General features: G+C 38.1%; 1 protein-coding gene across 5 annotated transcripts in view; it reads left to right on the plus strand.

Annotated features, from left to right (window-relative positions):
* Positions 1 to 25,740, plus strand: part of tenm3 (teneurin transmembrane protein 3) — a 755,307-nt gene that overhangs the window by 459,661 nt on the left and 269,906 nt on the right. For all 5 annotated transcript variants that reach the window (XM_062033280.1, XM_062033281.1, XM_062033282.1 and 2 more), the window contains one exon: positions 9,288 to 9,555. In XM_062033280.1, coding sequence (XP_061889264.1) covers positions 9,288 to 9,555 — 268 coding nt within the window. The remainder of the gene's footprint in view (positions 1 to 9,287; positions 9,556 to 25,740) is intronic.

A 25,740-nucleotide genomic window follows, 5' to 3' on the forward strand; every position in this document is an offset into this window, starting at 1 on the left:
ATCACTAATCCTCGCCTCCATGGCAACAAATAAAGTACGTTTCTTACAAGTATCATCCCTGCAGGACGAGGAATAGCTAAACATGCTTCACTACACACCGTAGCTCACCGGCGTCAAAATGTAAACAAACGCCATGAGTGGATTTACATCTAACATCCACTGTAATGATACCAAGTACGGGAGCGTATCTCGTCGATACTACTATGATTACATCTTCTTTCGTTTTTTTTAAATGTATATTATGTTTTTAAACTCAGGAAATATGTCCCTGGACACATGAAGACTTTGAATATGACCAATGTGTGATCCTGTAACTACTTGGTATCGGATTGATACCCAAATTTGTGGTATCATCCAAGCTTCTTCTTTTTCTCTATCTTCTTGTTATGGGACATTCATTCCACGCTGTTGCCATTTCTAATAAAAAGTAGTGTAAAGTTCTTACTTATATCTGTCAGTAAACTTGCCCTGAAAGCGCTAAAACATACCGGTGTAGTGAGTTTACATTATTCACCCAAGAAACTTTAATTATTAGCGTTCCGGTCGGACATTTTTTCACGGGACACATTTCCGACTTTGTTGTTGTTTCCGGTTTAAGGGATGCTGTTCCGTTTTTGATTGAAGTAAAGTCTGAATGTCATTAAAACAGTTAGCTCCATCTTTTCACACTTCTTCTACACCCGTCCTTGCACGCTACACCGCTACAACAAAGATGACGGGGAGAAGACACTGTCGAAGGTGAGCCACGTAAATAAGACCGCCCACAAAACGGCGCATCCTGTAGCGACTGTCAGAAAGCGACTTGAAGATGATCTGTAAAACATCATCCATGCAACATTTTGACCAAAGAACCACCATCACATGTTATGTAGACCACAAGGAAGTGTTTTACATTTAGAAAAAATAACATCAATGTGACTCCTTTAATGCGCCCTAAAATCTGGTGCGCCTTATATATGAAAAAAGATTGAAAATAAACCATTCATCGGCAGTGCGCCTTGTAATCCGGTGCGCCCTATGGTCCGTAAAATACGGACCATAGTGTTCTTGTCTTACATAAGGACTGTGAGTGAAATGCAGTTTCCCTTTATATGATTATGCATTATAGATGTACTGTCACATAAAACAAAACAAAGTCTGCTTTGCTAAAAATGAGCAAGGTATTCATGTCTTTAACAGGATGAAAGTACAGTGTTTTAGTGGATGGCCGTGCCGGCTCGCTCTCGTCCGTAAAAAACAACTTTTGTTGATAAACGAATTTGTCGGAGACTGATTTGATTGTCGATAGTTGGTGACAATGTCGAAATAATTGTATGCGCACGTTTGTGTCGATGATAGTCACAAATTCTGTTGATACAGTAAAACTCATGTTTTGCACTGGATAAAGATTTGCTCCATTCAAGACCTCTCTCTCATCTCTCAAGCTTCAACTTCCTTTCTTCTTTTCTGTCCTTTACCGTGTGTGGGTGACCATTCCAAGAGACACACTGCACCTGTGTGCACGCTTCTATCAGTTGCAAAGATAGCCTCTGGTTGGGAAAAGAAAGCAGGACTTGCTGCCTTCTTCATGCTGAAGACCAGAGGTGGAATGAGTTTTCACACCTCACAAACCACGAGTCGTAACTCTTCTCCTGACCTCCTTCACTCTGTCAAGTGTCCATACCTTTTGCCACGACCTCCTGTCCTGTCCCTTCTTCCTCCTTTCACTCACTTTCTAGCGTTCTCCCAGCGCGTCTGTCTATCTATCTTTGGATTATGGTGTCTGTTGACCGTTGTTGTGAAACTTTTAGCTAATTTAGCTTATTTTCTTTTGTCTTTTTTTGACTGTACGTCACTAGTAATAGAGTTGACCACAAACCCGGAATTTTTTATTTTTTGTTCTGGTCAAAAACGTTTGTATTTTCTTTTTAATTTGGAATTATTATTATTATTTTGATCCCGTTCCATAGACTCATAGAGCCGTAGAGTGCACCTTAATATGAGCCGCACCCACGTAATTTTCGGACACATTTTATGTTTGCATAAGTTGGCCGTACAAGTCTAGGTGTACACACTGAAGCATGAAATACTCTATATTGCCAAAAGTATTTGGCCACCTGCCTTGACTCACATATGAACTTCAAGTGCCATCCCATTCCTAACCCATAGGGTTCAATATGATGTGGGTCCACCTTTTGCAGCTGTTACAGCTTCAACTCTTCTGGGAAGGCTGTCCACAAGGTTGCAGAGTGTGTTTATAGGAATTTTCCACCATTCTTCCAAAAGCGCATTGGTGAGGTCACACACTGATGTTGGTCGAGAAGGCCTGGCTCTCAGTCTCCGTTCTAATTCATCCCAAAGGTGATCAGGTCAGGACTCTGTGCAGGCCAGTCCAGTTCATCCACACCAGACTCTGTCATCCATGTCTTTATGGACCTTTGCTTTGTGCACTGGTGCACAGTCATGTTGGAAGAGGAAGGAGCCCGCTCCAAACTGTTCCCACAAGGTTGGAAGCATGGAATTGTCCAAAATGTTTTGGTATCCTGGAGCATTCAAAGTTCCTTTCACTGGAACTAAGGGGCCAAGCCCAACTCCTGAAAAACAACCCCACACCATAATTCCTCCTCCACCAAATTTCACACTCTGCACAATGCAGTCCAAAATGTAGCGTTCTTCTGGCAACCTCCAAACCCAGACTCGTCCATCAGATTGCCAGATGGAAAAGCGTGATTCATCACTCCAGAGAAGGCGTCTCCACTGCTCTAGAGTCCAGTGGCACTGCATCCGACGCTTTGCATTGGACTTGGTGATGTATGGCTTAGATACAGCTGCTCGGCCATGGAAACCCATTCCATGGAGCTCTCTGCGTACTGTACGTGGGCTAATTGGAAGGTCACATGAAGTTTGGAGCTCTGTAGCAACTGACTGTGCAGAAAGTCCTTGCACTATGCACTTCAGCATCTGCTGACACCTCTCTGTCAGTTTACGTGGCCTACCACTTGGTGGCTGAGTTGCTGTTGTTCCCAAACTCTTCCATTTTCTTCTAATAAAGCTGACAGTTGACTTTGGAATATTTAGGAGCGAGGACATTTCACGACTGGATTTGTTGTACAGGTGGCATCCTATGACAGTTCCACGCTGGAAATCACTGAGAGCGGCCCATTCTTTCACAAATGTTTGTAGAAACAGTCTCCATGCCTAAGTGCTTGATGTCATACACCTGTGGCCGGGCCAAGTGATTAGGACACCTTATTCTGATCATTTGGATGGGTGGCCAAATACTTTTGGCAATATAGTGTATTTACGCAGGTGCTTGTGGTCATTCACCAATTTAGCAAAAGACAGTGTCTGTAACGCGGCATACAGTAATCTACCACAAAGGCTATTGAGCGCTATATTCTTCCTTCTCCTCCTCCTGCGCACTGAAACTGCTGAAGTTGTCTTCTTCGGCGAGCGGTGTTTCCCTTCCATGCGGCGGCTATTTCCTTTTTCGATGGCCAGGTCGTTGGTCTTCAGTTTTGGGGCCGTGTGATGTGAATTTTGTTTCTTTTTCATGACGAGGGTGAGTCCACAACATGCTAAATGGCTTAATGAATTATGGTGTGACTGCATTTAAATTGTTCCAAAACAATTTTGAAAATTATTCCGCAATTTCATTGGTTTGATGTTACAAGGCAAAATTTATTGGCGGCATGTGCCAACACGAAAAACATTTCATAAATTAGCCATTAGGAGAATCCATAAAGTAGTGACTTATAGTCCAGAAATTACTATAGTGACCATGAGCTCAGCATAGGGTTATGTATCCTCCTGTGAATCATCTTCTACTCCAGTTTTTAGTCTATTTGAGGGCAGCGTGCCTCAGGTGGTATAGCGGCCATCCTAGTCAAAGCCGTTGTGTCTTTGAGCAAGACTCTTCACCCACCTTGCTCCTGATGGGTTGTGGTTGGCACCTTGCATGGCATCTTTAGCCATCGGTGTGTGAATGTGTAGGTGAATGGGTGAATGTGACGTATAATGTAAAACACGTTGGATATTAAAAAGGCTCAAAAAATGTATACTTACTAATTAATAATAACAGTTTTGTTTTAAATGTCCATCCATCCATTTTACAATATAATTACAACACTTTATGTACATTTTTATATACAGATTTGAACAATAAGTAATTCACTGAAATATATTTATTAATTGTGGTTCTTACAAAAAATATATCTTATAAAATATAAAAGCTAAAATGTCTCTTAAAGCTCTGCCCCTTAAATTAGTGCATACTAAATAATTTAACTTTAGCCTACTACTACAACCATATTATTTACCAGCAACATAAAGTGAAACAGAGGCAGAGGTGTCCTGCCACAGTCAGTAACAAATAAACAGAAAACAGTAGTGGTCAAATACGAATAAGGCAACAAGAGAAGTATCCTACACTTCTCTTTTGTAAAGTAAATCTGAACAGCCTATATGGGCATCTACATCAACTATATGATTTGCCTGAGAAGCTGAACAGGACCAAAAAAATAAAAAATTTAAAAAATCTATTTGTGGCAGACTTAATTCTTTCGTGGCGGGCCACCACAAATACATGAATGTGTGGGAAACACTGGAGTTTCAGATTTCGGTTGAAAATAGCAATGTTTTGTTCCTTTTAACAACACTCAGTAAGCGTTTGAGAACTGAGGAGACCAATTTTTGAAGCTTTTTAGGTGGAATTATTTCCCATTCTTGCTTGATGTACAGCTCAAGTTGTTCAACAGGGTCTCCGTTGTCGTGTTTTACGCTTCATAATGCACCACAAATGTTCAATGGGAGACAGGTCTGGACTACAGGCAGGTCAGTTGTAACACAAGCAGCATGTGGCTTGGCATTGTCTTGCTGAAATAAGCAGGGGCGTCCATGAAAAAGACGTTGCTTGGATGGCAACATATGTTGCTCCAAAACCTGTATGTACCTTTCAGCATTAATGGTGCCTTCACAGATGTGTAAGTTACCCATGCCATTACATATGCTGGCTTTTGAACTTTGCGCCTAGCACAATCCGGATGGTTCTTTTCCTCTTTGGTCCAGAGGACACGACGTCCACAGTTTCCAAAAACAATTAGGAAATGTAGATTCGTCAGACCACAGAACACTTTTCCACTTTGCGTCAGTCCATCTTAGATGAGCTCGGGCCCAGCGAAGCCGGCGGCGTTTCTGGGTGTTGTTGATAAATGGCTTTGGCTTTGCATAGTAGAGTTTTAACTTGCACTTACAGATGTAGCGACAAACTGTAGTTACTTACAGTGGGGATATCAAGTTTCAAGTTCAAGTTTATTATTCTTCGGTCAATCCTCAACAAAATAAACAAACAGTTGTACATTCTTAAATTGAAAATGAAAATGTTGCAGACCGAAAGGGTTTAGGCTGAAGTTGAACACTTATTGCGCCTAACCCTATAAACAATGTCAAGTACAAAATAAACTTCCGAAAATTATTGAATGTCCATTATACAACATATTATAAATACACATTATACATAACATAAACACAGTTCAATTATATACACAGTAAAGGCATGTGAAATATCCTTGTAGACATGTTAAACCTTTGTACCAATTTATATACTATATACAAACAATTGTACTTCCATTATTATTTATAACCCACATATAGTATTTGAATTAACATTGATCATAGTATTAACTACTGTGTTGATTCTAGAGTGATATATTTTTTCAAGACATTGGTCTTAAAGTGTTTTTTAAATGTGTAAATAGAACTGGAACATTTTAAGGAATAATCCAAGCTGTTCCACAGTTGAACCCCCCTGACAGAAACACATCTACTTTTTAAGCTTGTTCTTATCTTAGCTTTCTGGAAGACAGCTGAACCTCTGAGGTCATAGGGATTCTCTCTGGGTTTAAACCTCTCCTGTAGACACCCAGGCAGCATGTGGTTATGAGCTTTGTACGTCACAATAGCAGTGTTGAGGTCAACAAGATCGTGCAGTTTTAATGTTTTTAATTTAATAAACAGAGCATTGGTATGGTCATGATAATCTGCATAATTTACAATTCTAATCGCTTTGTTTTGAAGTAAGAATATAGATTTAATGTTTGTTTTGTAATTGTTACCCCAGATTTCGACACAATAATTAAGATAAGGGAGTACAAAAGAATGATATAACATGATTTATATAATATCCTTTACACACTGATGTCGCTTTTTAATGCAGTACCGCCTGAGGGTTCGAAGGTCACGGGCATTGCCGCTTACACGCAGTGATTTCTCAAAATTCTCTGAACCTTTTGATGATAGTACGGCCCGTAGATGGCGACATCCCTAAAATACACTTGTCTTTTTCCGTTTACAATTGTCCAATGGTAAGGCCAAGTGTGCCTGAACATGATACTTTTATAATGAAGAGGGTTTTCAAGTTCTGGCTTCTCCCTGGCATTATCACTAGCTCTGACTATGATCTGCACTGCATTTGTTTACCAAGTGTATTCAGTGTGTGAATAACATTATGATAACGAGCACTGTAGTTGTAATATTTCTACACTGTAGTTTGTTCCGGAATTGGATGCAGGGTTCTGTTTTAACAAAAAATTATTGACTTGTTTATGTTATTGTACTTTGAGTGTTCATGAACATGTCATTTGATCAAACCACAACATTTTTTAATGGCTTTAGATTATTCTAAATGAGTCGCAGTTTGAGAGGCCCTGACATATTGTTAACTGTTAATGTTATCAATAATTGTTTTTTTCAAAAAAGGTCATATGTACCTAGTCTATGAAAAAAACATTTGAACATCCAAAGTGTAAATACCACAATTCCCCATTTGTGACTGAAAGATTTAGCATGTCTCCTTGCAGCAGCATCACATAAAAATGCTATTACCATTAGCCTTCCTTTCACCGGCATAATTTCCACTGAACTATTTGCTCTTTTTCAGTGACAATGTGACTGATTTGGAATTAATCCACATTCTCTCTGAATCATTGTCAATTTGCATTAAACAGTTCCTCGCCTATTAGCCTACTTTGTACAGAATAGCTCATAATGTATGTGAGAAGTACATTACATTTTTAAACATTGTTTTCATTACTCATCTTCATTTCTGGACACTTGCCTTTTTTCTGAAGAATGATGACATACATTGAAACACCTTTTTGTCAACAACATCATTTATTTTCTCTGGCAGAAGCATATTAGTCAGTGTTGCTTTGTGTTTTGCAGCCCAGATTTAATTCTGCACATTTACTGTAGAAGTCAGAGGACTTTCTTACTGTAGCTTTGGTCGTCGTAAATGCAGTACAAAACCCAAAACCAGTGAAGTTGGCACGTTGTGTAAATGGTAAATAAAAACAGAATACAATGATCTGCAAATCCTTTTCAACTTATAGTCAATTAAACAGACTGCAAAGGCAAGATACTTAACGTTTGAACTGGAAAACTTTGTTATTTTATGCAAATATTAGCTCATTTGAAATTTGATGCCTGTAACATGTTTCGAAAAAGCTGGCACAAGTGGCAAAAAAGACTGAGAAATTTGAGGAATCCTCATCAAACACTTATTTGGAACATCCCACAGGTGAACAGGCTAATTGGGATCAGGTGGGTGCCATTATTGGGTATAAAAACAGCTTCCATGAATTGCTCAGTCATTCACAAACAAGGATGGGGCGAGGGTCACCACTTTGTGAACAAATGCGTGAGCAAATTGTCCAACAGTTTAAGAACAACATTTCTCAACGAGCTATTTAAAGGAATTTAGGGATTTCACCATCTACGGTCCGTAATATCATCAAAAGGTTCAGAGAATCTGGAGAAATCACTGCACATAAGCGATGATATACAGACCTTTGACCCCTCAGGCATCAAAAAGCGACATCAGTGTGTAAAGGATATCACCACTTGGGCTCAAGAACACTTCAGAAAACCACTGTCAGTAACTACAGTTTGTCGCTACATCTGCAAGTGCAAGTTAAAACTCTAGTATGCAAAGCGAAAGCCATTTATCAACAACACCCAGAAACGCTGCCGGCTTCGCTGGGCCCGAGCTCATCTAAGATGGGCTGATGCAAACTGTAAAAGTGTTCTGTGGTCTGACGAGTCCACATTTCAGTCTTTGGAAACTGTGAACGTCGTGTCTTCTGGACCAAAGAGGAAAAGAACCATCCGGATTGTTATAGGCGCAAAGTTCAAAAAGCCAGCATCTGTGATGGTATGGGGGTGTATTAGTGCCCAAGGCATGGGTAACTTACACATCTGTGAAGGCACCATTAATGCTGAAAGGTACATACAGGTTTTGGAGCAACATATGTTGCCATCCAAGCAACGTCTTTTTCATGGACGCCCCTGCTTATTTCAGCAAGACAATGCCAAGCCACGTGTTACAACAGCTTGGCTTTATAGTAAAAGAGTGCGGGTACTAGACTGGCCTGCCTGTAGTCCAGACCTGTCTCCCATTGAAAATGTGTGGCACATTATGAAGCCTAAAATACCACAACGGAGACCCCGGACTGTTGAACAACTTAAGCTGTACATTTAGCAAGAATGGGAAAGAATTCCACCTGAAAAGCTTCAAAAATTGGTCTCCTCAGTTCCCAAACATTTACTGAGTGTTGTTAAAAGGAAAGGCCATGTAACACAGTGGTAAAAATGCCCCTGGGCCAACTTTTTTGCAATATGTTGCTGCCATTACATTCTAAGTTAATGATTATTTGCAAAAAAAAAAGAATTTTTGCAGTTGGAACATTAAATATCTTGTCTTTGCAGTCTATTCAATTGAATATAAGTTGAAAAGGATTTGCAAATCATTGTATTCTGTTTTTATTTACGAATTGCCAACTCAACTGGTTTTGGGGTTTGTAGTTGTAGACTTAAGTGGATAAATTAAGTCGAGCAAAAAAGTACATCTTGTAAGATAGACGAGGGACTATTGCAGTCACTGTGCGCATTGAGATTGACTTTCTGAGTACACTTTTTCCACCGGAGAGATTATTATTTGGCTCCCACGCCTGATGTTCCTTCACATGCTATCAATAACCACATTGGCAGTTGAAATTGAAAACTGTAAGGACTGGGAGCACGTTTTTGGAAAGCAATCAGACAAAAAAGACAAAGTTAGCAGACCGTGGAAACATATCATTGGCAAGTGATGGCGTATGATTTACTGTACATGTCATCCGTAGAAGCTGTTATCACACACCACTCACAAACTAGCTTTTAAAAAGGCTGCGACAGCCCCCTATGAACAAGGTATACTTTAAAACAAACCGGTATTAACACAAACATTTAAATGTCCTTTTTGATGTTTGCAGAGCAACCATCCAACCACCATAGCTCGACTCTGCCTCCTGTGCCGCCGCCACATCGTCAGCGGCCCTCAGTGACGGCTCTCAATCAATCCTTGGGCTCCGCACATCACGCCGGCCAATCTCTGAATTCCACGCGGCAGCTAACAGCTCCTAGCGGAAGCCCGGCCCTCGTGGCCGGCCAATCACCTGCCGAGCTGCAGACCACACCGCCGGAAAGCGTCCCGCTGCAAGACAGCTGGGTGCTGGGTAGCAATGTGCCTCTGGAAACAAGGTATGTTTTCTTTGGATTTAACCTACAGTCATCATTCAAGTCCACACTTCAATCATTTTAACCTTGAGTGAGTTAAGATTGTGTAGCTGGGATAGGCTCCAGCACCCCGCAAGGCACAAGCGGCAGGAAATGGATGGATGTATAGCTTAAGATTGGCTATACACCAGACGTGTCCAAAGTGCGGCCCGGGGGCCATTTGCGGCCCGCAGCTAATCGTTTACCGGCCCGCCACACATTCTGCAAAAATTAATTAAAAATAAAAAAAAACCTTTAAAAAAAAGTGGAATGAGGTGAAATCTAACAAGAAAAAGTTGCAATGTTGTTGGGGACGGCGCGGCGAAGTTGGTAGAGTGGCCGTGCCAGCAATCGGAGGGTTGCTGGTTCCTGGGGTTCAATCCCCACCTTCTACCATCCTAGTCACGTCCGTTGTGTCCTTGGGCAAGACACTTCACCCTTGCTCCTGATGGCTGCTGGTTAGCGCCTTGCATGGCAGCTCACGCCATCAGTGTGTGAATGTGTGTGTGAATGTGGAAATACTGTCAAAGTGCTTTGAGTACCTTGCAGGTTGAAAAGCGCTATACAAGTATAACCCATTTATCATTTATATTTGACACAAAGCTGCCATGCAGGCTGTTTTTTTTCTCTTTTGTCTTTGTTTATTTTTTTTATTTTTTTTGCCATTGCTCAAAAAAAAAAAAAAGACAAAAAATCTCTGTTACAATGAATTATTACTTTAAAAAATGTCACTTTAAAATGTGAAATTTTAAATAAAACATCAAAGTTTTATTTGACAAAAGAGTATAATACAAACAAAATAATAGTTCAAACGTAAAATCGACAGATATATCTGAAGTTGATCTCGTAATTTAAGTGTTAAAAGTAAAAAAAAAAAACTAATAAAAATGTATCACTTTATGAGTGGGGGACCTTTTGGGTCCATAATATATTTTGTAGGATTTTATTTAACATTTCACTGTGATTACTCAAAAATATGAAATAATTAAAATCAATGGTGTCCTGCATTATTGATCTTTTAGGGCTCTATTATTAAATACTGCATATTTCAGTTTTACTATAAAAAACATAGTTGTTTTTTACAGAAAAGGCATACAACTTTTTTTTTTTTTTTTACTTTATATCAACCTGATGTTGATATAGAGATGTACTGTAAGTGTTAAATAAAAAAAAATAATAATTTGACTTATTTTTTACATTTTAATGACTGAGACCCTTTATGGTCCCCGGGAGCCCTAAATGTTAAAAAAATTTTAAAAATCCATATATTTTGTTAAGGTTTGAAATGAAAAATATCAAAATGGCCCCCGCATGCTTAAATTTTTCCGTGTGCGGCCCTCAGTGGAAAAAGTTTGGACACCCCTGCTATACACACTTACTCTTAAGGTCCAAAAGGGATATAAACATGTCATAAATCCGTATTAAATGTAATTATTTAATATAATAAATGTTTTCTTCTATAACAAGTGATTGTAACCACAGTGGCCAGGTGGTTGGCATGTACAAAAACAATACCATTGTAAGTTAATACAACAGACACTTGCAAATGTCTGTAAGTGCAAGTTAAAACTCTCTTATGAAAAGCCAAAGCCCTTTATCAACAACACCCAGAAACGCCGCCTAATGCAAATGACGCTCACTTGATTACATTGGAAATGGCACGTACAAACATGCATGAAAACAGTCCTACAAACGTCACGCATGGGCCGGTTTAGTAAGTACACTATATTGCCAAAAGTATTTGGTCACCCATCCAACTGATGATAATCAGATGTCCTAATCACTTGGTCCGGGCACAGGTGTATGAAATCAAGCACTTAGGCATGGAGACGATTTCTACAAACATTTGTGAAAGAATGGGCCGCTCTCAGAGATTTCCAGCGTGGAACTGTCATAGGATGCCACCTGTGCAACAAATCCAGTCGTGAAATTTCCCCGCTCCTAAATATTTCAAAGTCAACTGTCGGCTTTATTATAAGAAAATGGAAGAGTTTGGGAACAACAGCAACTCAGCCACCAAGTGGTAGGCCACGTAAACTGACAGAGAGGGGTCAGCGGAGGAATTATGGTGTGGGGTTGTTTTTCAAGAGTTAGGCTTGGCCCCTTAGTTCCAGTGAAAGGAACTTTGAATGCTCCAGGATACCAAAACATTTTGGAAAATTCCATGCTCCCAACCTTGTGGGAACAGTTTGTAGCGGGCCCGTTCCTCTTCCAACATGACTGTGCACCAGTGCACAAAGCAAGGTCCATAAAGACATGGATGACAGAGTCTGGTGTGGATGAATTTGACTGGCCTGCACAGAGTCCTGACCTGAACCTGATAGAACACCTTTGGGATTAATTAGAACGGAGACTGAGAGCCAGGCCTTCTCGACCAACATCAGTGTGTGATCTCACCAATGCGCTTTTGGAAGAATGGTGGAAAATTCCTATAAACACACTCCGCAACCTTGTGGACAGCCTTCCCAGAAGAGTTGAAGCTGTAATAGCTGCAAAAGGTGGACCGACATCATATTGAACCCTATGGGTTAGGAATGGGATGGCACTTCAAGTTCATGTGTGAGTCAAGGCAGGTGGCCAAATACTTTTGGCAATATAGTGTATGAATTGTTTTAGTTGTATTGTAAAACTTACAAACCTTGGTCGGAGTGATAAATGAAGAATCCTCTTGAGCAGAAACACTACAGGAGGTTTGGCACCCACCTGTTCCTAATTAGCCTGTCCACCTGTGGGATGTTCCAAATAAGTGTTTGATGAGCACTCCTCAACTTTCTCAGTCTTTTTTGCCACTTGTGCCAGCTTTTTTGAAACATGTTGCAAGCATCAAACTCCAAATGAGCTAATATTTGCAAAAAAAAAACATTTTTCAGTTCGAACGTTAAGTATTTTGTCTTTGCAGTCCATACAATTGAATATAAGTTGAAAAGGATTAGTAATTACCGTATTTTTCGGAGTATAAGTCGCACCGGCCGAAAATGCATATTAAAGAAGGAGTATAAGTCGCATTTTTTTGGGAAATTTATTTGATAAAACCCAACACCAAAAATAGACATTTGAAAGGCAATTTAAAATAAATAAAGAATAGTGAACAACAGGCTGAATAAGTGTATGTTATATGACGCATAAATAACCAACTGAGATGGTGCCTGGTATGTTAACGTAACATATTATGGTAAGAGTCATTCAAATAACTATAACATTCAGAACATGCTATACGTTTACCAAACAATCTGTCACTCCTAATCGCTAAATCCCATGAAATCTTATACGTCTAGTCCAGGGGTCGGCAACCCAAAATGTTGAAAGAGCCATATTGGACCAAAAATACAAAAAAAAATCTGTCTGGAGCCGCAAAAAATTAAAAGCCATATTACATGTGTCATGAGATATAAATTTAATTAAGAGGACTTAAAGGAAACTAAATGACCTCAAATATACCTACAAATGAGGCATAATGATGCAATATGTTCATATCGCTAGCCTAAATAGCATGTTAGCATCGATTAGCTTGCAGTCATGCAGTGACCAAATATGTGTGATTAGCACTCCACACAAGTCAATAACATCAACAAAACTCACCTTTGTGCACTCATGCACAACCTTAAAAGTTTGGTGGACAAAATGAGACAGAAAAAGTGGCATTTGAAGTGAAGTGAATTATATTTATATAGCGCTTTTTCTCTAGTGACTCAAAGCGCTTTACATAGTGAAACCCAATATCTAAGTTACATTTAAGCCAGTGTGGGTGGCACTGGGAGCAGGTGGGTAAAGTGTCTTGCCCAAGGACACAACGGCAGTGACCAGGATGGCAGAAGCGGGGATCGAACCTGGAACCCTCAAGTTGCTGGCACGGCCACTCTACCAACCGAGCTATGCCGCCCCACATATAAAACATATATAAAACACGTCCTAGAAAGTCGGAGAAAGTTATACATGTAAACAAACTATACAGTGAGTTCGAGGACCGCCAAAATAAGTAGGACAAAACGGCGCTCGCCAAATACTCGAATCAGTGAAGCATGTTTAATATAAACGGTGTGATTTATAACAATTAGGGAGGTTTGTGTCATGTTTGTCCTCCTACAGAAACCATACTAAAACAAAAAAATACATGTTTTCCCCCTCATCTTTTTCCATTCTTTATACATTTTTGAAAAATCTCCAGAGAGCCACTAGGGCGGCGCTCTAGAGCCGCCGACCCCCGGTCTAGTCTCTTACGTGAATGAGCTAAATAATATTATTCGATATTTTACGGTAATGTGTTAATAATTTCACACATAAGTCGCTCCTGAGTATAAGTCGCACCCCCGGCCAAACTATGAAAAAAACTGCGACTTATAGTCCGAAAAATACGGTAATTGTATTATGTTTTTATTTTAGATTTACACAACGTGCCAACATTGTGGATTATTTTGTAGTCTTTCCATTGCATTCTATTATGATTTTTTTTTTGTAAAAAAGTAACTGTTATGCTACGGGCATGCAAATGTTCATCTATGTATCCCCTCACAAATACATACACATGCACCTCATATAATTGTAGCGGAAACATTGTTTTTTCTCCCTTTTTTTGTAACATTGTGACAGTGTTAGAAAGCGAATGTAGAAAAATGTAGTGCCATGAAAATGCATGAATTCATATTTGTCCATCCATGCTGCATTTCTGCATTGGACACAGACAAGATAAAGATGCTGAATGCATACGTCTATATTTCATGGCACTCAAATATGTGAACAGTGCGAGTATTTGGGCCAAAGTAAACTTGGACTTTTATTTCACTGAACAATTTATAGTCAGGTCTCACTCCTGTCCAGCCCCCACCCCATTCCGTCCAAATCTCTTTGGTTCTCTTTCCCTGGGAGAAAAACAGGGATGCAGATAGATTGATGGAAGGGGAAATATCGCTCGCTATGATCTTTACAGGCTGAAGCGTTTTGGCCGTGTGCGCGCAGGCTGCAGAATGGTTATTCCATGAGGACATCTAAACTATGTCTCCTGCTTTGGATGTATTATAGGAGAGAATACCTCAGAGTTCTGAGCATTTGGAAAACATCACAACTGTGTTCATTCCAGACAAACCTTGAGTTGTGGAGTCGGAGTACAAAGAGCACACAAATGGCGAGGCAAGTCAGGCTTGATTCCAATTGGCCTTGCCACCTGTGAGGTGGAAATATTTGAAGAACTGTTCCACGTATAAATTGCACTGTAAAAAACTGCTCATGATAATAAGTTCATGTTGTTACATAACATTTATCCAGGTGGTCCCCTCCCCAGCTGGCTCAGCACAGCCATGCAGTGTGGGGGCTACTGTATGTCATTAATTTGGTCTTCTACCTCAAAACGGATATTTACAACTACACTCTGCAACTTCTTACCTTAAAGTAACTTAAAGAGTAGATTTGTGCACTATAGATAATATTTTGCCAATTCTTAGTTTATTGGCATAAAAAGTAATACTGCTGTGTGTCGTGCACATTGTGGTGGTTAAAAGGTTAGTGTATCAGACCGCAAACTACAATTTTTTAAATAATTTTTTGTAATACTATATTAGGGTTGTACAGTATACCGGTATTAGTATAGTACCGCCCTGTCGTCGTCACATCTCGTCATTGCTGGTTTACAAGCAGAGGAGCATGTTCGGCAGCGCACAATCACAGAGTACTTACAAGCAGACACAGTGTGTAGACAGGAAAGGGAGAACGGACGCCTTTTGGTCTAAAAACTAGAGATAAAGGTGAAGTTATAACACTGAAACTGCAGTGTTTTAGCTACTTCTAAATCACTAATCCTCGCCTCCATGGCGACAAAGAAAGTACGTTTCTTACAAGTATCATCCCTGCAGGACGAGTAATAGCTACACTACCGTTCAAAAGTTTGGGGTCACATTGAAATGTCCTTATTTTTGAAGGAAAAGCACTGTACTTTTCAATGAAGATAACTTTAAACTAGTCTTAACTTTAAAGAAATACACTCTATACATTGCTAATGTGGTAAATGACTATTCTAGCTGCAAATGTCTGGTTTTTGGTGCAATATCTACATAGGTGTATAGAGGCCCATTTAATAATAATAATAATAATAATGGATTAGATTTATATCGCGCTTTTTCTATTGTTAGATACTCAAAGCGCTCACAGAGAAGTGGGAACCCATCATTCATTTCCAGCCACTATCACTCCAGTGTTCTAATGGTACAATGTGTTTGCTCATTGGCTCAGAAGGCTAATTGATGATTAGAAAACCCTTGTGCAATCATGTTCACACATCTGAAAACAGTTTAGGTCGTTACAGAAGCTACAAAACTGACCTTCCTTTGAGCAGATTGAGTTTCTGGAGCATCACATTTGTGGGGTCAATTAAACGCTCAAAATGGCCAGAAAAAGAGAACTTTCATCTGAAACTCGACAGTCTATTCTTGTTCTTAGACATGAAGGCTATTCCACAAAATTGTTTGGGTGACCCCAAACTTTTGAACGCTAGTGTAAACATGCTTCACTACACACCGTAGCTCACCGCCGTCACAATGTAAACAAACGCCATGGGTGGATCTACACCTGACATCCACTGTAATGATACCAAGTACAGGAGCGTATCTAGTCGATATCACTATTAATCAGTCAATATTTTTTGGCATCACATCTTCTTTCGTTTTTTTCAAAATGTATATTATGTTTATAAACTCAGGAAATATGTCCCTGGACACATGAGGACTTTGAATATGACCAATTCATTATTTCATTCATTTATTTATTTATTTATTTCAGGCAATGACATAAAAAAGTACAAAGTTGAACACACATAATAATATAAATGAATATAGTGCAAAAGGTAATGTATAGTATGTAATGCATGATTGTCCAGTTTTGCCTGAAAGGGAGTGGGAAGAAGATCATTTATTTAATCCCACCCCCAGTTCTCCATTCAGTGATTATTCACATGAGTTTCACTCTTACTTTGTTCAAGGATTATAATACAAATGTTGTATCATAGTGGCATTACCACAGGTAACAATAATTATTACACTGTAACAATAATTTGTATCAACAATTTAGGAATAATGAATATACCAACAATGGTAATAGACAACATCGCAATAATGGTAAGGAAACATTGAGCACATGTTAACACTTTGTAAGATACTGTAACTATTAGGTATCGGATCTGATACCAAAATCTGTGGTATCATCCAAAATTAATGTAAAGTATCCAAACAACAGAAGAATAAGTGATTATTACATTTTAACAGAAGTGTAGTCAGAACATGTTGAAAGAGAAAGTAAGCAGTAGAGATGTCCGATAATATTGGCCTGCCGATATTATCGGCCGATATATGCGTTAAAATGTAATATCGGAAATTATCGGTATCGTTTTTTTTTATTATCGGTATGGGGTTTTTTTTTGTTTTTTTTGTTTTGTTTTTAAAATTAAATCAACATAAAAAACACAAGATACACTTACAATTAGTGCACCAACCCAAAAAACCTCCCTCCCCCATTTACACTCATTCACACAAAAGGGTTGTTTCTTTCTGTTATTAATATTCTGGTTCCTACATTATATATCAATATATATCAATACAGTCTGCAAGGGATACAGTCCGTAAGCACACATGATTGTGCGTGCTGCTGGTCCACTAATAGTACTAACCTTTAACAGTTAATTTTACTCATTTTCATTCATTACTAGTTTCTATGTAACTGTTTTTATATTGTTGTACTTTCTTTTTTTTCAAGAAAATGTTTTTAATTTATTTATCTCATTTTACTAATTTTTTAAAAAAGTACCTTACCTTCACCATACCTGGTTGTCCAAATTAGGCATAATAATGTGTTAATTCCACGACTGCATATATCGGTTGATATCGGTATCGGTTGATATCGGTATCGGTTGATATCGGTATCGGTAATTAAAGAGTTGGACAATATCGGAATATCGGATATCGGCAAAAAGCCATTATCGGACATCCCTCGTAAGCAGATATAATAACAGTAAATGAACAAGTAGATTAATAATTCATTTTCTACCACTTGTCCTTAATAATGTTGACAAAATAATAGAATGAAAAATGACACAATATGTTACTGCATATGTCAGCAGCTAAATTAGGAGCCTTTGTTTGTTTACTTACTAATAACCGGTACCGGTACCAAAATATTGGTATCGGGACAACACTATACTATATATACATATATAGGTACGGCTGGTTTTACAGTGTAGTAGCTACAAGGCTACAACGAATATTTGATTTAAGTCGAATAATTACATTGAAAATAGCATACCGTATTTTTTGCACTGCCGATGAGCGGGTCTATTCAGGTCTTTATTCATACAAAAGGCACACCGGATTATAGGGCGCATTAAAGGAGTCATATTTTTATGATTTTTTTCTAAATGTAAAACACTCCCTTGTGGTCTACATAACATGTGATGGTGGTTCTTTGGTCAAAATGTTGCATAGATTATGTTTTACAGATCACATTCAAACCGCTTTCTGACAGTCGCTTCAGGATGCGCCGTTTTGTGGGCGGTCTTATTTACGTGGCTCACCTTCAGCAGCGTCTTCTCCCCGTCATCTTTGTTGTAGCGGTGTAGCGTGCAAGGACGGGAGTGGAAGAAGTGTCAAAAGATGGAGCTAACTGTTTTAATGACATTCAGACTTTACATCAATCAATAACGGAGCAGCATCTCCTCATCCGTGGCTCACTAGTGCAACAACAACACAGGGAATGTGTCCCGTGAAAAACCGCCTGACCGGAACTCTCTAATAACTAAAGTTCCTTGGGTGAATAATATTAACTCACTACACCGGTATGTTTTAGCGCTTTCATAGCGAGTTTACTGACAGATATAAGTAAGAACTTTACACTACTTTATATTAGAAATGGCAACAGCTGAGGATGAATGTCCCATAACAAGAAGATAGAGAAAAAGAAGATGCTTATTGACTACAAAGGCGGAAGCACTCAAATTGTCAGTACTTATGCAGATCCTAAAAACAGATCAGCAGGTACCAGAAGGTAAGAAAAGTTGGTTTTGTATAATATTGCGAAACAAAACGCCGGATAATGCCTGCTAATAAGTGCCATTTTGCTGTCCTTATACACACACCATAATAATACTCGTATGTTTAATGTGCCGACAATCCATCAAGCGGTGCGGCTTCAAAACTTACCGAAGTCGTACTAAAAACATTTTGACCGATTTTTAAGCGCCGTGTGTAATGTTCTATATTCTCAATGGAACATTTAAAGTTTTGGTGTTGTTTACGGCAGTGGTCCCCAACCACCGGGACGTGGACCGGTACCGGGCCGCACAAGAAATAAAAAAAATAAAAAATGTTTTAAAAATATATAGATTTATTTTTATTAAATGGGACACATTTTTAAGCGTTGATCGGTCCACAGCTACAAAAAGGTTGGGGACCACTGGTTTACGGGCATCATCTTGCTGCTTACACATATCTCTTATGTGTGACTGCCATCTACTTTGGCAGTTGATTTTGGAGAAAATGAAAGGGATTTTAAGTGCGCCTTATAGTCCGTAAAATACAGTACTTTTTAAAAAAAAAAATTTAATACTTCAATAATTTGTTTCATAGATTTAATAAATAAAAACAACATTAAATCCAGGCTGCATGGAGTGCCTGAAACTCTAAATATGCTGACATTGTTTCCATACAACTCCATGCAGTTGATGCTGTGGGTGTTGTGGCCAGTATGTGTGGCGGGGACAGCAGAGTGGCGATGCAGATCAAAAGTTTTTTCAACCATTTGAAAGTGAAAAAGACACGGCGACGTCGTGAAATGTTTGCACTGTCAAACATTAGCACTGTATCGATGAAGCAGCACGTCAGCGGGAAGCTACCTGTATGCACACAGCTAACAAGCAGAGACAAGATAAAAGTGTATTTTTGAGTAATTCTCTACTTGATCACACTTCAATGAGGAGACAGGATGTCGGTTGACAAGTTATTTATACTCAAAAGGTGTCAGGTTAACAAGATCTCCTAACGTACAACCGATTCATGTATCATAACAATATATTAGCGCCTTCTCTCACATTACCTCCTGCTTCCATTCCTGCAGCATCATAGGACATAAAGACACCACCTCCACATTCAACATGTACAGTCTTATCTAGTCTAGACATTTATATATATATATAGATATATATATATATATATATATATATATATATATATATATATATATATATATATATATATATATATATATATATATATATATATAATTTTTTGTTTTACTGTATGTTTCTTCGGATTTAGATTTCCAGTGTCCTTTTATCTTTTTTTTTTTTTTTTTTGCCTGTTTTCATTGTTTGTGTCCTCTTTCTTTTATAGTGTAATGTGTACGTCTTTTAATGTGTGAGCTATGAGAAATACCTGAATTTCCTCAAGGGAATTATTCAAGCACAGCGTCTAGCTATTTTTATCCATCTATCTGACTATAAATGAGCACACAGTAAAATAAATTAATATTAACAGCTCAGCATTAATCATATAAACACACAATTGAAATGAGCTAATAAAACAAAAAATGCCATTAACTGCTGAGGTTAAGAACGTGAACAACATAAAAATCCCTATTTTATGCTGCAGCTGTTACATATACTGTAATATTGTACTTGGTAATTGTTATATATTGTATATATTATAAAAAATATAATCAAATAGATCATATACTATATATATACTATGTAAATATTACATGTATTTTTTTTCTGTCAAAATGTAAAAAACAAATACATTTAGTAAGAAAAGATTAAGTACTTTATCGACGAGTATTTATTGATTACCAGGCGTTCGTGGGCCACTTAAAATAATGTGGCAGGCCAGATCTGACTCCCGGGCCTTGAGTTTGACACCTGTGTTCTAAGCAAACAAAAATAGTATTTGAAAAAGTATTTAATGTATAATAATATAATGATTATTACATTACTATGAAACACAAAACTAATAGTAAATTACTATTACAGATAATAACTACATTCCAACTTACATTTATAACAATGTAACCAACATTATATTATTCACATGAACAACATTATTATTACCGATTCATATACACTACCGTTCAAAAGTTTGGGGTCACCCAAACAATTTTGTGGAATAGCCTTCATTTCTAAGAACAAGAATAGACTGTCGAGTTTCAGATGAAAGTTCTGTTTTTCTGGCCATTTTGAGCGTTTAATTGACCCTACAAATGTGATGCTCCAGAAACTCAATCTGCTCAAAGGAAGGTCAGTTTTGTAGCTTCTGTAACGAGCTAAACTGTTTTCAGATGTGTGAACATGATTGCACAAGGGTTTTCTAATCATCAATTAGCCTTCTGAGCCAATGAGCAAACACATTGTACCATTAGAACACTGGAGTGATAGTTTCTGGAAATGGGCCTCTTTACACCTATGTAGATATTGCACCAAAAAGCAGACATTTGCAGCTAGAATAGTCATTTACCACATTAGCAATGTATAGAGTGTATTTCTTTAAAGTTAAGACTAGTTTAAAGTTATCTTCATTGAAAAATAAGGACATTTCAATGTGACCCTAAACTTTTGAACGGTAGTGTATAAGTCAAGCAGATATTTGAGCATTTTTATATTTATTTTAAGACAAAAATGTAAAGTATGATAATATATGTGTTACATTAATAGATAACAGTGAATAAAATATAATAAATTCCATGCAGTACATGTATTTTTTCTGTCAAAATTTAAAAACCGAATACATTTAGTAAGAAAAGATGAAGTAGTTTATTGATGACTTATTTATTGATTACCAGGCGTTCGTGGGCCACTTAAAATAATGTGGCAGGCCAGATCTGACCCCCGGGCCTTGAGTTTGACATCAGTGTTATAAGCAAACAAAAATAAAAGTATCATCTGGATCTTAGGTCCAATTTGTCAATTTGCGTTTTTAAAAGATACATTTTGTTATTATAATCCTAAATTGGTTATTTGTTTATTGACTATCCACTTTCTGAGCAATCGCTACAGTACTTTGTGCAGCCACCTGGATTTTGTTCATAATACTCTATAATCGCATATTTAAAAAAAAATCCAAGCTTGATAACTCCAACGTTCTTGCTTTGCTCTGATTGATTAAGACATAAATCCACTGTGAATAATCACTTATTGAATAGAGATTAGGATGGACCAAGGGACTAGCATATTAGTTATGGTTGCCACCCACTGTGGTCACTGTCACTTCACAGTCTTATTGTCCCTGCACGCTCTGCTTGTCTGCTGTCGTTAGTTTGCACTAACGCTTTCAATGGCTGCTCTGCTGCATCAAGCTTTCGCAGCATATTGTTGGACATTTGTCCGTTTGAAGCCCCTTTATGTGTCCCATTGCAGCGTTGAAAAGAAGCACATGACTCAAAGGAGATCGCACATTCAAGTGCCAAACATACAGTCGCCATCAAAAGTTTACATACACTTGTAAAGAACATAATGTCATGGCTGTCTTGAGTTTCCAATACTTTCTACAACTCTGATTTTTTTTTTGTGATAGAGTGATCGGAGCACATACTTGTTGGTCACAAAGAACATTCATTAAGTTTGAAGTAAAATTTTGGTTTCATCTGACCACAGAACTTTCCTCCAGACGGTCTTATCTTTGTCCATGTGATGTCAGATGAAACATAAATTGAGCTGTTTGGCCACAATACCCAGCAATATGTTTGGAGGAGAAAAGGTGAGGCCTTTAATCCCAGGAACACCATTCCTACCGTCAATATATGTGTTATAGACATAATATAATATATCTGTGTATATAATATACTGTACACATATTATTTATATATTCGTATATATGTTATATTTCATATCACTATATTCAGTGTTTCCCACACATTCATTTATTTGTGGCGGCCTGCCACGAAAGAATTACGTCCGCCACAAATAAAATAAAATTAAAATTAAAAAAAAATATATATATATATATATATATATATATATTTTATTTTTTTTATTTTTTTTTATTTTTTGTCCTGTCCAGCTTCTCAGGCAAATCATATAGTTGATGTAGATGCCCATATAGGCTGTTCAGATTTACTTTACAAAAGAGAAGTGTAGGATACTTCTCTTGTTGCCTTATTTGTATTTGACCACTACTGTTTTCTGTTTATTTGTTACTGACTGTGGCAGGACACCTCTGCCTCTGTTTCACTTTATGTTGCTGGTAAATAATATGGTTGTAGTAGTAGGCTAAAGTTAAATTATTTAGTATGCACTAATTAAAGGGGGAGAGCTTTAAGAGACATTTTAGCTTTTATATTTTATAAGATATATTTTTTGTAAGAACTACAATTAATAAATATATTTCAGTGAATAACTTATTGTTCAAATCTGTATATAAATATGTACATAAAGTGTTGTAATTATATTGTAAAATGGATGGATGGATGGACGTTTAAAACAAAACTGTTATTATTAATTAGTAAGTATACATTTTTTGAGCCTTTTTAGAGAAAATCATATCATTGTAGTACATTATGCAAATTACTCGATGATGTCATGGTGACCACGCCCATAGCCACGCCCCTACAGCCACAGGTATCTTGGCAGTTTATGGGAAACACTGATATTTAGTCTATTTATACCTGCATTGTCCTTTCCATCCTTACACTTTCCGTCATTGTAACTGAGCTACTGTGTTGAACAATTTCCCTTGTGGATCGTTAAAGTTTGTCTAAGTCTAAGTCTAAGCATGGTGGTGGTAGTATTATGCGCCGTCGATCGCTGGAACGCAGGTGAGCACGGGTGGTGATGAGCAGATGAGGGCTGGCGTAGGTGGAGAGCTAATGTTTTTAGCATAGCTCTGTTGAGGTCCCGTAGCTAAGTTAGCTTCAATGGCGTCGTTAGCAACAGCATTGCTAGGCTTCGCCAGGCGGGACAGCATTAACCGCGTGGTTACAGGTCCAGGGTTTAGTTCAGTGTCTCCTGAGAGTGGAAGTAATAGTCGTATTGTTGATCTTCGGTCTATCCTTCCAGTCAGGGGCAAGTTTATTCTGTTTCTATCCGCAGTTAAGCACGATGCTATCACGTTAGCTCAGAAGCTAAAGTGTTTCGCCGATGTATTGTCGTGGAGATAAAAGTCACTGTGAATGTCCATTTCGCGTTCTCGACTCTCATTTTCAAGAGGATATAGTATCCGAGGTGGTTTAAAATACAAATCCGTGATCCACAATAGAAAAAGGAGAAAGTGTGCAATCCAATGAGCCCTTGTACCTAAGTTACGGTCAGAGCGAAAAAAGATACATCCTGGCGTCCTGCACTGCACTCTAATCCTTCACTCTCACTTTCCTCATCCACAAATCTTTCATCCTCACTCAAATTAATGGGGTAACCGTCGCTTTCTCGGTCCGAATCGCTCTCGCTGCTGGTGGGAATGATTGTAAACAATGTGCAGATGTGAGGAGCTCCACAACCTGTGACGTCACGCTACTTCCGGTACAGGCAAGGCTTTTTTATCAGCGACCAAAAGTTGCGAACTTTATCGTCGATGTTCTCTACTAAATCCTTTCAGCAAAAATATGGCAATATCGCGAAATGATCAAGTATGACACATAGAATGGACATGCTATCCCCGTTTAAATAAGAAAATTTCATTTCAGTAGGCCTTTAAGCAATAGTGTTACAGGCTCCAGGGATGGCGCTACACCAGGGCTTGGGGGTGCTAAAGCCCTGTCGGAAATCTGTTCAAACTAGAATGGGATTGTGCTGAAAATCTTAAATTCCCCTCTGTGATTAATAACGTTTTTCTGATTCTGATTCTGATTTCCTAAACCTATCACTGGGCAAAGTCCATCGTTCTGTGACCAAATATGCAACCGGTCCATCTTTCCAAACGTCCCTGTGGCCTAAAGGCCTAATATTAATTTTACTATCATTACTTTCTTTAGTTATTATGTTGTGATCCGAAATAATATTGCCAATGCATAGTTGTCTGTTTTCATTAATTAAGCATAGGGATTAAGCGTATTTTGGATGTATTGTCTGGTTATTTGTAAGCACATCCCTTGCTGTGTCTGTCACCTTTGCATGTAAAACATTTATTCATTCATTTTTCATTTATTTATTTATTTCAGGGAATGACATATAAAAGTACAAAGTTGACAACACATAATAATATAAATTAATATAGTGCAAAAGGTAATGTATAGTATGTAATGCCTGATTGTCCAGGTTTAACTATTTGGTTGAATATTCTTTGGTCAAATTTAGTTAAAACTACTTTCATATTGAACATGCGTGTGCTGTGTATCATCACTGATTGTATTGAGAAAATGAGAACTGAAGTCATGAAAATCGATTATTTTCTTAGCCCCTCCCAGCACAAATCAGTCAAGCCCCCCCCCCCCGTAGACCCGGGAGAGATAAAATCCTGGAAGGCTCTCACAAAGCCTGCCATGATTATTGGTAGCAAACACAGAAAGTGCTTTGGTCGCTGCTGTTGACAGAAGTACGGTAGTGGAGGTTGCTATGCGCTCTGTGGAATCAATGCATCGAGGGAAGACGTTACTGCTTAAAATGATCAAAAATAATAAATATTAAATGTTATCTTGAATGTGCCTGTTACTACATTACGTATTTACTTACAGCATGTATATAAAATGGTGTTGGATATATAGTTTTATAGGCGGAATAGATCCTATTACCTGCATCCTATAACCTGCATTCTTTAAGACAGGGGTGTCCAAAGTGCGGCCCGGGGGCCATTTGCGGCCCGCAGGTAATTTTTTAACGGCCCCACGGCACATTCTAAAAATACGATGAGAAAAAAATAAAAAACATAAAAAGTGGTATAAAAGAGCAAACAGGTGAAATGTAACAAGAAAATGTTGCATTATTTACTCTAATAACACAAAGCTGCCATGCAGGCTGTTTCTTTCTTTAAAAAATAATAATGAATTAAAATCAATGTCATTATGAATTATTGACCTATTCAAGGCTCCATTTACTTCACATTAAATATTTCAATTTGACTTATTTTGGGGGGAAAATGTTGCCAATTTTTTGGTTGCCATTTAAAAAACTAAGTTTTTTAAAGAAGGGCCTAAAACGAACAAACAAAAAACATGAACAACAATAAAACTTATCTAATAGATCTGAAGTTGATCTTGAGACTATTATGGTAAAAGTTCAAA

The sequence above is a fragment of the Entelurus aequoreus genome, linkage group LG22 (genome assembly GCF_033978785.1).
Source record: "Entelurus aequoreus isolate RoL-2023_Sb linkage group LG22, RoL_Eaeq_v1.1, whole genome shotgun sequence".
NCBI lineage: Eukaryota > Metazoa > Chordata > Actinopteri > Syngnathiformes > Syngnathidae > Entelurus > Entelurus aequoreus.